The 17,155-nt window shown below is 47.6% G+C and overlaps 1 protein-coding gene across 1 annotated transcript in view; it reads right to left on the bottom strand.

Annotated features, from left to right (window-relative positions):
• Positions 1 to 7,357, bottom strand: part of ZBTB7C (zinc finger and BTB domain containing 7C) — a 107,003-nt gene extending 99,646 nt beyond the window's left edge. Inside the window, exon 1 of the mRNA XM_054811024.1 lies at positions 7,253 to 7,357. Coding sequence (XP_054666999.1) covers positions 7,253 to 7,335 — 83 coding nt within the window. The 5' untranslated portion in view covers positions 7,336 to 7,357. The remainder of the gene's footprint in view (positions 1 to 7,252) is intronic.
• Positions 7,358 to 17,155: the final 9,798 nt, after the last annotated feature.

Genomic DNA, 17,155 nt, shown 5'->3' with positions numbered 1-17,155 from the left:
CCTGCTCCCTGGGACCATTTTTTTTTGGCCCAACAGAGGTAGCAACTTTGACTAATTTGAGTGATTAGGCACATATTCAGACATAAAATATTAGTATTAGAACAAATCAAAGGCAGCTTGGCTGACTTAGCTCCTACTTTGCATTCATTACATACATAAAGAAGAAAAAAGAAGAAGAGGAAGAAAAAAGGTTTTATCTTCTCAAGTACATATGAAAAAGTATAAATTCCTGCCTGACTGCAGCACTTGGCCTTGCTGCGCTGGTAATTGGAACCAGCGTGCTCTGCTTCCCGGGCGTCCCATTCACAAGCACGAGAGGGAAGCATTCAATTTTTCAATAGGAAATTTCATCGCCAGAAAACAATCCACCTTCCTTGCCTCCGAAGAAAAGCCAGAGGGCGAGTTCTCTCCTCCACCACGGTTTCGGCTTGCTGCCAGCCCTGGCCAGAGCTGCCAGCGAGCAGGAGGACGGGCTGCAGCGCTGACTCCGCAGACCATCCCAAAGCCATGAGGTTGCCTTCAACACCGAGAGCTTGGTGCTTTTTTTTTTTTTCTTGTAAATATATTGAGTTCTCTTCTTTTCGTTTAGGATTGCTCAGAGGTCCAGATTGCAACTTTTATTTCTGGGCTAAACAAGCCCAGATTTTCTCATGACAGTTTTCCTGAGACTTTTTCAGCTTTCCACACAATGTCAGACCTGGAACTTCATGAAAAGCACCTGGGTGTATTCACGCATCATGCCAACACACAAGGCAGTATTTTGCACGGGGATATCCCCAGAGCACAATTTAAGTGTTTTTTTTATGAGCCCAGGACAACCCCAGCGCTATGGGACTGAGCGAAAATGACCTTACGCCAACAGGTTTTTTTAATATCATTTTTAAACTTCTTTTTAATTCCTAAAGTTGGTGCCTTAGAGAAGTTTAATAAGGCTTCAAGGCCACAAAACTCTATGAGAAACTCCAGCAGGACTCAAGAAAGTCAAGCAACAGGCAAAGGGACTAGGCAGTGCGATGGCAGATGAAATGCAAAACCAGCTCTGCCAGTGGTCACTGTAAGGATCAAGCTTCACGAATAAACAGTCAGAAGGACCCATCCTGTGCTTCCATAAGCATAGTGCAAATTTAAAATAAAAGTTTGCTTCTACTTTTAAAACTTACTTGAAAAGTTATTTTCCTCCTTGTTATTTATGTATTTTAAAGCATTAACTAGTAGATCCCACTGTAATGGCTTATTTCTTCATGTACCTATAGCAAAGCTGCATTCTGCAGCCTTCTTCACCTGCTTTCCGAGCCATCCCTGGGGACAAAGCTGGGAGAGGAAGGACTCCCTCCATCACGCGGTCTTGGTGCCTTCCTGTATCACATCACATCACATCCAGGACCAGAGGGCTGGATGAGAAAGCAATCATAGACAATGCATGAAGGAGTTCTTCACAAGTACCTCAACCTCCATCTTTACACCTCTTTTCCCCTAATAGCTCTAGAAAAGGGTCCTCACAGAGCTGTTCTTAACTGATAGATAGAAACAGCTTTTTAACCCCCAGTACAGCATCGTTAGGGTAATTTAAGCCATATTTATGGTACGTTTAGCTGCCACGGGCTGATCAGCAAAAGGAATTTCTGATGCAGGCTGGTGTGTGACTGGGATTGCAGACCTGGACCAGTAACTGATGGCGCAAGGGGCGGGAGATGGGCAGACAGGTATAGCTGAGGGCAGCAGCTGGAGCAGAGTAAGGAAAACTTAGCACAAAGTCAGCATGGAGTCACATGCAGCGTTGGATATTTTGGGATATTTTGGGCAATGGGGGCACTTGTTGTTCCCTCCACTCCAGTAGGAAATTGTGTGTTCCTCACAAGAAACCAGGACACAGTTCCCTCAAGGCTACCCAGAGCTAAGCATAGGATGCCTTAGCCACAAGGGAAGACATAAAGACTATAGCATCAAAGTACTGAGAAAGTCCTCAGGAAGTCTTCTGGTTCACCCCAGCTCCAAAGTAGGGACCCCTAAGGGAGATGTTTGTCTAGTGCAGGACTGCCATGGATGGATCCACAGCACTGACAGGTCCCTGGTGTTTCAGCAGCCTTTAGAGGTACTTTACTGCCCCATGGCTCTGGTCTCAATGTTTCACCCATTGTTGGACCCTACTAACTCTTTAACAAGCCAAGAAAGTCAGGCAATGCTTTATCTCTGCTGGACTTTATCCTGCCCTTGACACACTAGGCTTGGACCCCCCCTGTTAGACTCAGAGCCCAAGTCATAATCCAGAGCTGAACACCAGAGCTTATCATTCTCCTTGAGCACCAAGGATCACACTAAACCCCAACAAATGTCAAAGTGAATAAAATGCATCAATTTTTGCAACCCAGGATCACCTTTGTTGAGCCGCCACCAAAGCTTTTCCTAAAAGCCATTAATTGTGATAGCCAAAACACGATTCCACCTCGCTTCTCTCCTGCCTCTTCAAGGGTAGGATGGCAGCACTTGAGCTACTGCAGCGCTGATTGTCCTATTGTTCTACAAAGTGGTTCCTCTCCAGCAAATCGAACACTGAGAGCTATCAGAGTGAGCCCCGGACAAAGGGACCCGTGCCTGTTCCTGGGATTATTAGAGGGAAGCAGAAAGAAGCCTCTTGAAAAGTCTTTGTGGCACTTTACATGACAGCTGAAAATAATGGATACGACAAAACAGAGCAAAGATGATTTAAACTAGGCAACTGCTGTAAAATGGTGTTCACTTAGACTTCCAAAGGAGAACTGCCATTCCTTAGAAATGCTAACGCTCACGTCTCTGTGCACTTCCCTTCTGCAGTGTATACACACACACACTCTGTAGGTGCTCTATAGAGCATTTGTTCAATTTGCCAGTGCACACTGCTTCCCTTTCATTAGGAGATGGAAAAGGTGTAAACGAGCAACATCAGCTGCAGCTCATCAATCCGTATACAAAAAACAGCCTTTAATTTCCATCTGCTGCCAAAAGTCCAGGGACCTGTAGGTAGAGATTTACATATACGTGCTCCAGAAACCATTAGACAGCTCCTCCAAAGTCACCCAGAGGAGAAGGGCCTCACTCCTTCTCAAGGGGTTTGACCCAGACAGAATGAAAAAGGCTCCGAACAAACTTTAGTGCTCTGGAGAAACTTTAGTGCCAGCCCATGTCAGTCCCAGCTTGGTGGGACCAGTGTGGGATTCATTTTAAGTAACAGGCATCTCCCATCTATACCCATCACCTTGCTCCTACCCCAGGGAGCTCACCCACGCTTCCTGCAGCATCCTTCAGGATTCACCCCTCTTTTGATGCTACATCTTCTGCCAGGGCTGGACCAAGACGAAGTCACTCTGAGTGAGTCCTGTGCAGCATTGAAACAGCCGGTCTCGAGCAGACACTGCCAGGTACTACCAGCTGAAACTGTACTGGTGATGCTTCCTCTGCTCCTCGCGTGCCAGGACCTGCCCAGGTCTGTCTCTCCCCCTCCTCATCCTCATTTCATCAGTGCACTGAGAAACCCTGCCCGAGGCATCTGCTGGACCAGGGCACCCAGGGGTCCCGCAGGACATTCACGCTCGCATCACTCCGGGCCAGGACATCTCTGCACCAAGGCACGGAGTCACACACGGAGAGGCCAGGGAACAACATCCCACCCTCTCTCGTGCAGTGCCTGTGAGCGGGGCTTGGTCCCCAGAGGACTTCCCCAGGCACGGGGAGCTGAGCAGCAGCCGCAGCTGCGTGGGTCTCGGTGTGGCTATCACACCTGGCTGCTTGTCCGAGCCCCAGAGACCCAAACAAACCCATTTCCCAGAGTCTTAAGGCTAAAGACTTAATCATCAGCCCAGGCTACTTCCAAGAGTCCTTCATTATTGTTAGGACCAGCATTCTTCCTCACCCAGATGGCAGCTGTCACTCCTATTTTACTCAAAACAAGAGCTTTGGGAAATGATTCCCCATCTGGGAGCATGATGGGGAATCGCCCCAGAGTCCCAAGTGATTAATTCTGCTTTGTTTGGTCTCTGGAAGCACAATTTCTTTCTCTTTCCCTCTCTTTGAGAAGGCAGCAATGCTCAAGCCATTCCCAGTCTGGCCAGGGATGCAGGGGAAGGGTGGAGCGACACGCATGTTGCGCAGGGTGAATTAGCAAGCTGTCTGGTTCCGATAGATTTGTTTATGCTGTGGCAGCAATCTGTCGTTCCAGGCACAGCACTTTGGTTTTATGACCTGAAACACCATGCAGAGCAGCTCCTGAGCATCTGAGGATGCAGCCCAGCCAACCCTGCACTCATCACTGCGACGGATCAAAGCCGGTTTAAAATACATGAAGCCCTCTGCAAGCACCTGTTTGGCCATCCACAGCCCTAAGACACCATGGCAGCAGTTGGGGGGTGATGGTGGGACTGATTCTGCCAACAAACACCCCGGGCACTCGAAGGGAGGAACCTTCACAAGGGCTCCCAGGAGTTCCACAACACCACCCCTCCGCTGAGACACCTTGGGGTCTTCCTCCTGCAAAGGCTGCCTTTGGAATACAACAGGCAGATAGCTCTGGCATCAGATAAGGCTCATGGATGTGGTAGTCAGAGATGGGAACATTGCTCTGGATTTGTGCAGCATCTGACACACTAGGACCTCACCTAGCTGTCCCCAGGTCCTGCTGCACTACGACCATGCAGTAATGGCTATGGTAGAGGTGGAGGAGAAGGAGGAGAGGAAGGAGAAGAAAGGAGAAGGAAGGAGGAGAAGGAAGGAGAAGGAGAAGGAAGAAGAAGGAAGAAGGAGGAGAAGGAGGAGAAGGAGAAGAAAGAAGAAGGAGGAGGAGGAAAAGGAAGAGGTCTCTGAATTCATCATGAATATATTTAATGGAAGTGGAGCAATGCCTAGATCCATTCAGCAAGGAATGAGGCCACCATACTGTTTTCTCCCCAGGCAGTCAGTAAAGCAGCTCACCTCCTATCCTCTGCTTGGCACAGATAATCAGCATGGAGAAGACCCCAGAGAGGAAAAGCAAAGATGTGTTATAGGAGAGAGATACTGCAGAAATGCCGACCAGACACCCTCTACAAGGAATGCGCCAGGCAGCGTGGAAGGCAAAAAACAACCTGCCCCCCCCTCCCCAGGGATGTGCCATTCTCTTTCTTTCTTTCAATCCTATTTGTGAAAAAGGTGATTCAGGAAAATTGGAAAAGAAACCATAGGTGGTGTGAAAGTGGGACAAGACAACATCTGTTCTGGAGCCACAAGGCTGGAAGGCTCATAACCTGCCCTCGCTACAGCTGCAAGGCACACTCTGGTCCAGAGAGGGCTTGTAGGAGAGAATAAAGCCGCCTGCTGGGCTTCCTACTTTGGGATCAGTCCAGTGCATGCACATACCAAAGCTGAGCTGGGGAACCAGGGGCTTCACCCTGCTCCACCCCTGCCCATGAGCCCCCAGGTGACCTCACATCTGGCAACACCTGCTTAGGGTATTCACTAAACACTGCATGCAAAGACCACCACAGGTCAAGGCATGGGCATGAACCACATCTGCAAGGTGACCCGTGGGGTGGGAGGGCAGTGGGGTGCAGGAGTGAACAGAGCACCAGTCTGATGGGCAGATGTCCCTCATGATGCTCCTCTGCTCCTTAAACAAAATCAGCCAGAAAACTGCTACTGGAGCTTCTCGATGCAGAGCAGCCTAAAAAGCAGTTCACAGTGAGCCTGCCATGCCACTGCAAATAAGTGTGCAAGAGAAGCAGGAATACACATGGGAATATTTGGGATTTTATCATCTTCCTGAAGCACAAATGAACAGAGAGTGCAAATTACTGCTTTTTATTACAGCTGGCAAAAAATCTGTAAAGTATCAAATGATGAATACGCTCGTGATACTGTAGGTGAGGAAAATCTTACATATAATCAAATCTAAACTATCTTTCAATGTATTTATGGTATCACAGTCCTCACTCTGGATTCAGCGTGGTATTTCAGAGCTGATGTTCATGAAGCTAAGATTGAAAGGTAAATCCTCAGTTCAACTTGCTCTTTACTGGAAAGAGTGAAAGAAAAAGAAAGAAAAAAGAAAATACAAGAAAAAGAAATAAAAATTAAAAGATGATAGGAAGGAAAATAAGGAAAAGGGGAAAAGAGAAAATGAGAAAAAAAGGAGGAGATAACCAGAAGAAACAGAAAGAAAGGAAAGAATAAAAGGAAAAAAGAAAAGAGAAGGAAAAATAGAGAGAAAGCATATGAAAGAAAGAAGGAAAAAAAGAAGGAAAAGAAAAGGAAGGGAAAAGAAAAGGGGGAAAAGGGGGGGAAGGGGGGGAAAAAGGAAAAGAAAAATGGAAAGAAAAAAGGAAAATAAAAAGGAAATAAAAAAAGGAAAAGTAAAAAAGGAAAAGAGAAAGCCAGCAAGTAAGAAAATCTAAGAATTGATAGTTTCCAGATACCAAAGGAACAACCTCAAGTCATTTTTTAAAAAGTCCTTCCTAATAAGATGCCTAACAGTCTGTGAATTATACAGCCATAAAACTTGTACTTACATGTGACATTTGCTGGTAGGAATAAATCAGGGCTCAGAAAAGAGGAGACGCTTTGGAGTTCAATGGGTATTATCCTAACTCTAACCGTATTAGTGCTGGTCTGAAAGCAGGACATTGTCATCCAGACAGACGGACGATGTTCATAACCAATGGTAATTTGTAGGACGCATAATTTGCTACTACCAAAATAGCACAGCATGTGGGGTTTTTTGCCCTTTTTAGTATATAGTCGTGTCGTTTCTTTTGGCTTGTTGAAAGAAATCTGCTCTGCACGAGCAGAGCAAGAGCTCAGACCTTCAGCAGCTCATATAAAACAGGTGGCCAGGCATCAGGGGAAATGCAGCTTTTTTGAAAAAGCTAATAAAATAAACAGATGATTATAGAAAATGGAGATGAAACCGGCTTCTCTTTCAAAAACAGAAAGTCAGAGACAAACTAAGTTTAGGCTGAGCAAATGCTGATTGAAAACACAGCCTACCATCACCTCTCTGAGTTTTACCAACACACAGAGTTTTCACCTAAAACAATATTTAGGAAAAGGAGAGTCAGCTGCTCAGGGCTGATCGTCCCCAAGCCCATGGCTGGAGGCAAAGATCAGCTGCCCCTGGCTACCCTGGCTGTTGGCTTAACATCAACCAGGCTGGGGGCTTGTGAAAGTCAGGTTAAGATAGACTTGCTGTCTTAAGCCTTCATCCCTACCATCATCACCTCCCCACTAGACGACAGCGCGCAGCACTTACGTGAAAGTTGAAATTTGGATCTGGTTAAGTCCCAATCCTTTAACTTTCTGTGGGGAAAACGTTAGGAGGTCTCTCTCCTGCATGCTCCAAGACCACACTCTTAAACCGCTGGTTATCTCATGGTGGAGATTCACCAAAAAAATAAAATAGAAAGGAAAAAAATAAAGCAAAAACCCACCCCAGAAAATAAATGCCTGCATCCTTAACAAAGCAGCAGGGTGGAGCCAGCACACCCTTATATTTAGCTGCAGGCAAAGCCTTAAAGTTGTAGTACATTTATTTTCCATGAATCACATCAAAGCTACAAGATTAAAAACCTCCAAACTCTTGCTATTTGCCCTGCTCTGTCTCTCACGGGGCATACTGGGACTGTTGTTATCACCATTTTATTTTTATTTTCTGAGCTCAGAAGTTTTGTGATGGATCAGGGACTTCAACAAGCTCAGCTGAAGTTACCTCAAGCTAAAGTAAGTGGAGTTTCCCACAGCCCTGAATTATCAACTTATTTTTTTTTTACCGTGGAAAAAAGTAGTTATCAGGCTTAAATCACATCTCATAATATGTAGAACATGCTTAAGGGCTGATTGCTGGTCTCACAGGCTCTGAATTCCTCCTGTCTCTACCTGCCCCAGCACAGCAAGCCTGGGTGATGGCCAAGGTCAAAGCCCATCTGCAGAGGGCACGATCTGCTGGGATGTCCAAACAAACAGACACAAAAGGGAAGGGAAAACGGGAGCTATGGAGAGGCAACGGGACCTGCATCCAACCCCTCCTGAGGCCGCATCCAGTCCTAACCACCCCACCACCTCCCTCCTGGCCTTGCTTTTGCTCATGCAACTCACTTTCACTTTCATGCAATGCCAAGCGCCCGGGCACCGCGGCAGATGCCACGCGCTGAATTGCAGCCTCCTTTGCCAAAGCACGGGGACAGCAGAAGGCTCAGCCAGCCCATAAAAATTAGCATCTGCACTTTGCCACTTGCACAGCTGTACTGTGACAGCAGGGTCTGGGACCGGGGTTATCTATGGGGACGTCATGGGGGAAAGAGAAATGAATCCATTACACCACAGCAGAAGCTGCCACTGACCTTCCAGAGATCCTTACATAAGCTTCAAGGAAAGACCTTAGAGGATTGAATAGGAAATTTCATCTTTGACAGTGTTTTCCCTTTAACTTTCCAGCAAAGCTGAATGCAGAAGAGTGTCTGAAAACCCTCAAGAGAAGAAATCAATCGTTTGCTTTCTGAGCAAGTGCCTACAGAATTTGTTCATTAGTCATCCACTCATTTTCTCTTTATTCCATCAGAAGGGTTGTTCCATCAGCAGCCATAACACCTGAGAGCAGGACAACCCACAACCCCTGCCATGAGGATCCACATGCTTCAATTGGGAACCACCGCTGGGTCAACCCTGCCTTAGACAATAAAACATGAAAGCATCAACCAAGCCCACGCCCTCCCATAAAAGCCTGCCTCCACTTCCAGCAAAGAAATCTGCTCCCTTTCACCAATGCTTCAGCAATATTGACCCCAAAGTCTATTTTTTTCATGCATTTTAAGAAAATATTGAAAATATTTCTTCTCACACTCTCCACAGGTAGGGACTGCTGTCCTTCCCACACCCCTCACCAAGGGACAGGGAGGTCCTCTGCAGAAAGGCAACATGCTGCTGTGGCTTCCCGACCTGTCAGCATTATTTCCTACCTCAGATCAGTAGACAGGAGTGAAAAGCCATTTTTCCTCTCCACCCTGCATTTTCAAGCTGAGTGGTGATCTGGGATGCCCTCTCCCTATAACAGGACCTGACACTTACCCAGTGGTAAAGTAAGAGCATCATCATGGACTTAAGGGCATCAGCCTTCAGGATGATGTCTCATGCCTTCCTCCAACTCTTCCCCTACCAAGCACTCCAGAGCTGTTTGCAGAAGCTCCTTAGCACAAGCTGAAGGATCACAGACTGGTTTGGGTTGGAAGGGACCTCAAAACCCATCTGATTCCAACCCCCTGCCATGGGCAGGGACACCCTCCACTAGCCCAGGTTGCCCAAAGCCCCATCCAGCCTGGCCTTGAACACTTCCAGGGAGCCAGGGGCATCCACAACTTCTCTGGGCAACCTGCAATGATGAGCAAGTTCAGCTCTAGCACAAGGCTGCACCACGCTGCAATGACAGCCAAGACATGGCATGTTAGACAGCTACCCCAGATGTGATTAGAAGTTGGTAATCAGCTAACAATGTACACAGCAGAGCAGCTCTTCTTGCTGCACAGACCAGCTCTGGAAGAATACCACGAGAAAAAGTGGTATTGTGTTAATGTGCAGGCACTTGGAGACAACCCAACAGCAGATCTCTTGACTGAAAGAGATATTTTTGTTTGTTTGTTTTGAACTGTTGCTTGCCAGTGCAGGACCTCACATTGGGCATTTGTCCTAGCATACAATTTGCATGCCAGATGCTCTTTCGTGTTGCTAATTGTTGAAACAAAGTGGATACTGAATAAGGTCCTTTGAGGTTGGCAGGGGCTTCAAATATGGCCAGCGCTGAGCTAATTCTGCTTCCAGTGAATGGAATAGCAAATGCACGTTGGCAAAATGCTCCTCACTATTTTTTTAATAACACAAAAATGAAAGTGCTAGAACAATGGTGAATGCCCTCAGAAATCCCTTCCCCTGTTAAGGTCAAACCCCTTGTTGGCCTCCAGCTTACAGAAAGAGCAGCATGCACTGAATACCAGAGATGGGCAAACCACCTCACTGGGTCCAGCAGTAGCTTTATTCAGGCTCAGACGGTTGCGTGTCAGCCAGCCCTTCCTTCTCCTAGCTCATGTGTGCTGTGCTCTCCAGCAGAAATAACAGGAGCTGAGCCGCAAGCTCAGATCAATGGGGAATTTAAAAAGCTGAGTAGAAGACTGGAAATAGCTGCAAGAGATGGGCCTCAGAGCCTTAGCAGGTGTTTGCCAGAGCTACAGGAACATGGGGACCACAAGGGACCACCTGGAGGACTCAGATCCGCTGCAGGACACCATGTTAGAGACAGGTAATCTTCACAGGACCACAAAATGTCAACTCAGGTCTGCACCATGGGAAGAAACACCTTCAGAAAGGGATGTCTAGCCCCATATCTTTTTAACAGTGGCCAACATGGGATATGCAGGAGAAACATACAGAAAGGTATGAACGTATGGAGATACTTCCTTCCTACTCAACCTGCCAGCTGCTGACCATCCATCCACCTGTGACAGGTTCCCAGGCTGGAGGTTGTATCTGAATCCTAGTGCTAGCAGCCCTCGCTGAGCCTTAAATTCATGTAATTGCTTTTTGAACCCTTTTATACCTTTGGCCTCCAAAACACTTGCTGACAACAAGCTCCCCAATTTAATTATGCACTATGTGAAAAACTATTTCCTTTTGTTTGCTTTAAACCTGCTGCCAAATAATTTCATTTCACAGCCATCCATTTCTGGGATAGAAAAGAGACAGTTAATAAACCGTTCCCTGCTCCCCTTCTCCACACCAGTCATGGTTTGATATTTCTGTCTACATGAAACCTCCAAGGACAGGGTTTTATAGCACTAAGGGGCCTCATTTGTTGACCCTCTCTTGATACAGAAACTGCTCCATTCTTCCTACCTGCATCACTCCTTCTGTGTTGGGTTGTGCATTGTCCAAGGTGCTCCTGCAACATGAAGTCCAGCCACATGTCTCATATTCTCCTTTTCTTCTCAACCTTCATCCTAACAGCTTCTAATGTTCAATTTGCCTTTCTGACAGTGACTGAGATTTGAACCGACATTTCAAAAAAGTATCCACAGTGATGCTGAGATATTTCCCCACCTTTCCGTGGATTTAACTACCTGAAATAATTTGCTAAAGTTAGTAAATATTGTCATCTCCCTGGCCACCTGTTTCCAGATCATTTATGAATCTGTTGAACAGCTCAGGTACTAGTGCACATCCCCGTAGGATTCTCTGGGTAGCCATGGTGAAGAATGAGCATTTCCTTCTTTCCCGTTTTCTAGATTCTTCTTTGGCCTCCCACCCCCTTTTGGCCTCCATTCTTGCCCACCTGAAACCAGCTATGTACATCTCAACAAGGGTCTTCACTCTCCTGCCTTCTGCCTACACAGCCTTGGGCATAGTGGTGCAGATCGCTTTCCCCTCAAACCTAACTCGTTGATGTTCCTCAAAACCTCAAAGCAAATCTGGAGCAAATCAGAACACTTCATTCCCCTGGGAGTGCACCAGAGCTCTGAATTTGCAAGGGAATCCCAGCACACTTCCAGGCTGGGATGGCATCTCTCACCACTTGCATCAGGGTCATCCTTCAACAGATACGGTTCAAAGGCCAAGAGAGCCCCAAGCATTCTGTGCGCTCCTCAGACATTGTGCACATTTCTAATTGGGAGCTTCGGCTTCCTGGGAGAGGAGCCCCCAGGACTCAAGGTTTCCTTCAATCAGAAATCCAAGGCAGAACCCAAATTCCTCCATTCAGACATCCCTGAGCTTTGGGGCTCTAGACATCTGGCTCTAAATTTTGCAGCTTTCATCCATGATCCCTACACACCAGATGGCTGCAGCAAAAAAAAATTGTCACATCCTTCTCCAAGTTCCAGCAAAGTCATAGCATCACTGCATCTGCAGCAGCTCCCAAAATAGAGGGTGGGCCACGTGGGTGGGAGAAGAGGACACAGAAGGATAAGGAGCAGCCTGGGACATCAGAGCAAGCAAGACCCTGGCCAGATCAGGGGTAGGTTTCACCAGAATGAATCACCCAGAGAGGTGGTAGATGCCCCATGCCTGGAAACGCTGGCTGGATGGGGCTCTGAGCAACCTGATCTAGTTGAAGATGTCCCTGCCCATGGCAGGGGGGTTGGACAGGAAGATCTTTAAGGTCACTTCCAACCCAAACCGTTCTGCGGTTCTATGAGCGTGCACGTGCGTGTACGCACATGTGCGGACCACTGCTCTCCTAACTAGGACGCTGCAGTCTTAAATTGCAATGCTCGGCATGGCACAGGGCAGGGCAGTGTCTCCAGCTTCCTCCATCCCCCTCGATATTTATGTTACAGCCATCCGGATTCATTTTTTGCTGACTGCGCTGGCTTGCCCTCCCTCTGCCCTCTGCAGAATCTCATTAATGCTGCTTTGCTGGCTGGCGGGGCAAAATAGTCTCTTATTTTCATTTTATTCCTCTCCTCTCTCCCCCTGGCTTCAAAACACTTTCAAGGATCTCCTCCTGCTATCGTACACATAACAATCCCTCGGCATCACTCTGGGGCCAAACGCTGCTTCTAAACCTGATAGCAAACCCTGATAACAAACCAGCCCCATCAGAGCACGCTGAGCACGAGGGACGTGATTGCTGAAGACCAGGAGCCCAGGCTAGGACCAGAAGCGATCTCAACATCACCACCACGGTGCAAACCTCTTCCAGGGGAGATGCAGCCTTTGAAGGCAGCAGTGGTGGTGGTGGTAGGGACAGAGCTGCCATCTCAGCACCGGGCTACCCAAAACAGACCTCGAGTCCAGCAGCCACTCTGGGGAGAGTCAGTTATCTAGCAAAGCCAGGGATGGACCTCAGCACCCCCCATCAAGCATCACAAGCCAGCCTTGCTTTGCACAGCACTGGCTCAATGATTTTTCCCAGCACAGGAACTCCAGGGTGATGTCTGGACACTTCAAAGCCACCAGCAAGCAGGGCCACCGGTGAGCTACCCAGGCTCCAGCTGCCTCCTCTTCCCTCCTTCTGTCTGCAGATACATGCACCAAGGAGTGTTCCAAAAAGGGTCTTGGAAAGAATAACATGCACAACTCATTTACCTGGGTGGGAGTTAGGCACTTCACACCATCAGTCCTCTCAGAAATTCCAGCTTTACTGCCACAATGAAAAGGAAATATTTTTCTACACAGGGGTTATAAGATGTTGCCGTGGCAGCATGTGTGGGTGTGGACTTAGATATTATCTAAAGGCTCAGATCTGCAAAGTTGCACATAAATCACTTTACTCCCATGAAAACAACAAGAACAGCCATAAAATGACGCAAGCGCCGAGATCAGACCCATCCAGACAACATCAATGTGTGTTACTGAGGTGTAAAAGAGGGAGAAAGAAAAAGACATGATGATGCATAAAATTTTTATTCCACATCACAGTCAGTTTGTTTCTGCATCAAGTATGTTTTTCTGTGTTGATATAACACTTATTAAACTCTACTTAACTCCTGGCCGGTGCGGTGGAAGGAGCTGCTCGGATGCTGGCTGGGGTTTCCCACGCTCGCCCCGGTGTCCCCCTGTCCCCTCAGGGCAGGGACCCAAGCAGTCACCCCAACAATTGCAATGCCTTTTCCACCCCTTTCCCATTTCTTTGCCTCTCTCCCACTTTCCTTGGGGTGGATTAAAAAAGATAACAGATCAGTTTGCTGCTCTGATCCACAAGCAAGGAGGTCAGGCCGGTCATAGAGACCAGGGCTTAAAGGAGAGGAAAGCAGAGAGGCAAAAATCCATGTTACCATGCAACGGGATGGAGCGGTTAGGGAGGAGGATGCAGAAAGGAGGTGACACCCTTGCCGAGGCTTTGCTGCCAGACAGGCAGGCTGCCTGCCCTCACCTCCCAGCCCGGGGCAACAGGAAAAGGCAGCTGCCCCTTACTGCTCTGCCGCTGGATGCGGCTGGAGAAGGCACCAGGAAATCATTTCAGGGTGGAGGTCGCAAACGCTGAAGCACTCTGCATCACTGCCCAACTTCTCCTGCAGCACTGGAGACCTCTGGCTTGGTCCACGTCTGCACCAGCAGTGAGCTGAAACCGGTTTCAAAACACACAGACAAATGGATGCCCCTTCCGCCCATTATCCCTTATAGATGGTCTCTGTGCCACCGGTGGGGGACAGCCGGGCCCCCAGCAGCACGCAGTGAGATTGCCACAAGCAAACAGTATCTCATTTGGCACAAAATCCCCCAATATAAAGTAAACACGCAAAAAAAATGCTGGAGCACAGCTGAACCCAAGCCATCCCAGGCCAGCATCCTGCTGTGGCTGCTCTGGCACTGACAGCCCTCAAAATGAAAGCTTTTGAGTTTTATTTTTATATTCTCCCTTCTCATGCAAAGCGATGCTGGCCTATCTACTCCCCTCACAAGTAACACCTTATACACACCACCTCTGATTGCTCCCATAGCTCCTCTGTGTGCTCTTTATGCAGGAACAATTAAGCTTTGCTCAACTTTTCCATTAACCCAAGCAGCCCTTAGTCATGTCTAATGAACTAACAAGTTGGAGGGTTTTTTTAATCTGATTCAAGACTCACATCTGCTCGGCTCAGACACATGCAAAAGGTTCAATCCCTCAGTGCCTCGCAGTCAAACATCAGTCTGGCTGCTTCTTGTCCCTGCTCTGCAGAAGCTGAATGACTACATGCGATGCCAGACAGCTCAGAATTAGGTCCAGGATTTATCCTAGGAGTGTCTGGCTGTACAAAGACTGCAGGCACCCCTAGGACTAATTTGTTAAAAGCAACCACCCAAAAAGCTTCTGCAGTTGGGTGGCAACCACATTGCATGGCTCTACCATCACCAAGTTCACCAGTGTCTAATACCCCTGCAGGTGTTTCCTCACTCAGGTCGTGGGTAGGGTCTCTAGCAAGACATTTCTTCTCCAGAAACCTAGGAGTTTCAAACTCTTGCTAGCCTTTGACCCTCAGCCATCACATCATTCAAGAATTACTGGAGGGAGATATGTTACACAGAGAAAGAGCCAGGTCTCAGATATGTTTCCTCAGAAGCCAGGCTATATCTGGTACATGCAATCATGGATTCAATCAATCAGTTGAACATTCAATCAATGCAAATATGGAAAAGCATGATGTTAACAGGCTTTGGGAGACTTAATCCATTCCCTTTGCCACTCCAGCCACTGAAATAATCATCAAGGAAAAGTTAGTCTAGACCAAGGCAAAGCCACCCCAAAGTGTTCGGTAAGAGGCAGGAGAGTTCACCCTTTCTTTTACTATCTCGGGCTACCTGCAGACTCAGGAAGGTGCTGCTATGCTCAGATCCACAGAGACAATTTTGCAGTCGCAGTGGTTAGCAATTCATTTGGAGCTCAGTTCTGTAAAGAAGCAAGCTTAATAAAATACGTGTAAGTCTCTGCATCTGCGTTTTTCAGTACGTCACCTGCCAGGGCATCATCTCCACTCTAGTTTCAGAGGGAGGCATGGTGATAGGAAGTTATGAAGCTCATAAAGTCTCTGTTGGCAGAGCAGAATCCAGCCCTTCATTAACAACCTGTGGCTATATCGGAAACATCACGGTACAAACCAGAACAACTCAAGAAAAGATGGCCAAAAAAGAGATGTCCGGCAGGTGATGCACCACACAACCTGACCAAACTCAGTATCTGAAGAGACCAGCCTGAATTTCACCCCATTCCTCTGCCTTACACCTATTTTATCCCGCTCTCATCTTCTCTGCCTTACACCTGTTTTATCCCTCCATCCCTCTCCAGTCTGCAGCGTGCAGCGACTGTAATTACCGTCCTCCTCGCTGCCACGCAGCCACACCACCTCCAGGTACTTAACTTCTTTTAATCTTGCTTCATGTTTCAGTCCCTGCAGCCCACTCGTAATGTCTGCTACTCTTCTTCCATCACCCCCCGATTCATCAATAGCCATGTCAGGCTTTGACCTCCAATTTTCTAACTGCTCAGCTAAACCACTCTGCCACTGGCCCCGTTCCTGCCTTTGTTAAAAACGAGGGGGGAGCCTCATTTGCTTTCTTATTTGATCATCACTTCACTTCTGTGGTGTGCACTCTGCTTCCCTGTCTCAGAAACCCATCAACCAGCCCCATTTGAGACTGACGCTGGGGCTGATGTTACCTTTAACGAGAGGAAATTATAGTTAATGCTTAATTTTAATTTTTTTTCCCCTCCCTTAATTTATTTTTTTTTTAATGGCTTTCCCAGAAAAAGCAGCTTCGGCAGAGTGCTGCCACCTGAATGCTAATGAACATTGAAGGGACTCGGCATGTCTGCCTCCCTGCCAGACATCAAATTGATTTTCAAATTGCTTTGATGACATAAGGTGGTTGCACAGTTTGGACCCGTGTGATTACCTGAGCGTTTATCTCGGTGGGCTTTTCCACTCTCCTGCTTTAAAATAACCCCGGTTGCTGGATTGGACCTTCACGATGGATGTTGTGGTCCCCTGGGTTGCTGCCACTCCACAGGAGCCTGGTCTGAATTTGGATCATTTGGATAGAGATCCTGGCTGAGCCCCAGCCAACACGAATATAGAGACAATTTGCAGCTGAACCTCAGCTACATCTTTAGCCCTTCGCTTTTGGAAGATAAAAAAACCCACAGAGGGGTGGTAGATGCCCCATCCCTGGAAACATTCAAGGCCAGGTTGGACGGGGCTCTGAGCAACCTGATCTGGTTGCAGATGTCCCTGCTGATGGCAGGAGGGTTGGACTATATGACCCTTAAAGGTCCCTTCCCACCCAAACCATTCTGTGTTTCTAAAATATGGATGGTTCAGCGCTAAGGAACGGTCTTGGGTATATCATGGAATTACAAAATAAATTTCTCTCAGGGATATTCAGCTGCTGTGTGTGGGCAAGGACAGCATCTCACCTACTGGCTTATGTTCTCACCTTGGCCAAAATCATGAGCATGAGGAAGGAAGGGCAATCAGGGAGCTGGAGGATCTGCTAAGGAGCTGGGAGTTCCCCACGGAGAAATATCAGAGCTCAGACACACTCGTCCCTCCTTCCAAAACACTCATCTTCTGAGTGGATGCTGGATGGGAGGAGGTGCGGCTGACAGAAGAGAAACATGATTTAGTGATGGCTGAGACCTCTCCTCCATGAGCAGAGGCTCAAGCCGAGGAGGGAGGGGAACACAGCCTGCCAA

This window comes from Grus americana, chromosome Z (assembly GCF_028858705.1).
Source record: "Grus americana isolate bGruAme1 chromosome Z, bGruAme1.mat, whole genome shotgun sequence".
NCBI classification, from domain to species: Eukaryota; Metazoa; Chordata; class Aves; order Gruiformes; family Gruidae; genus Grus; species Grus americana.
Note: the sequence above shows the minus strand (reverse complement) of the source record. Positions and strands in the feature narration are given on the sequence as shown.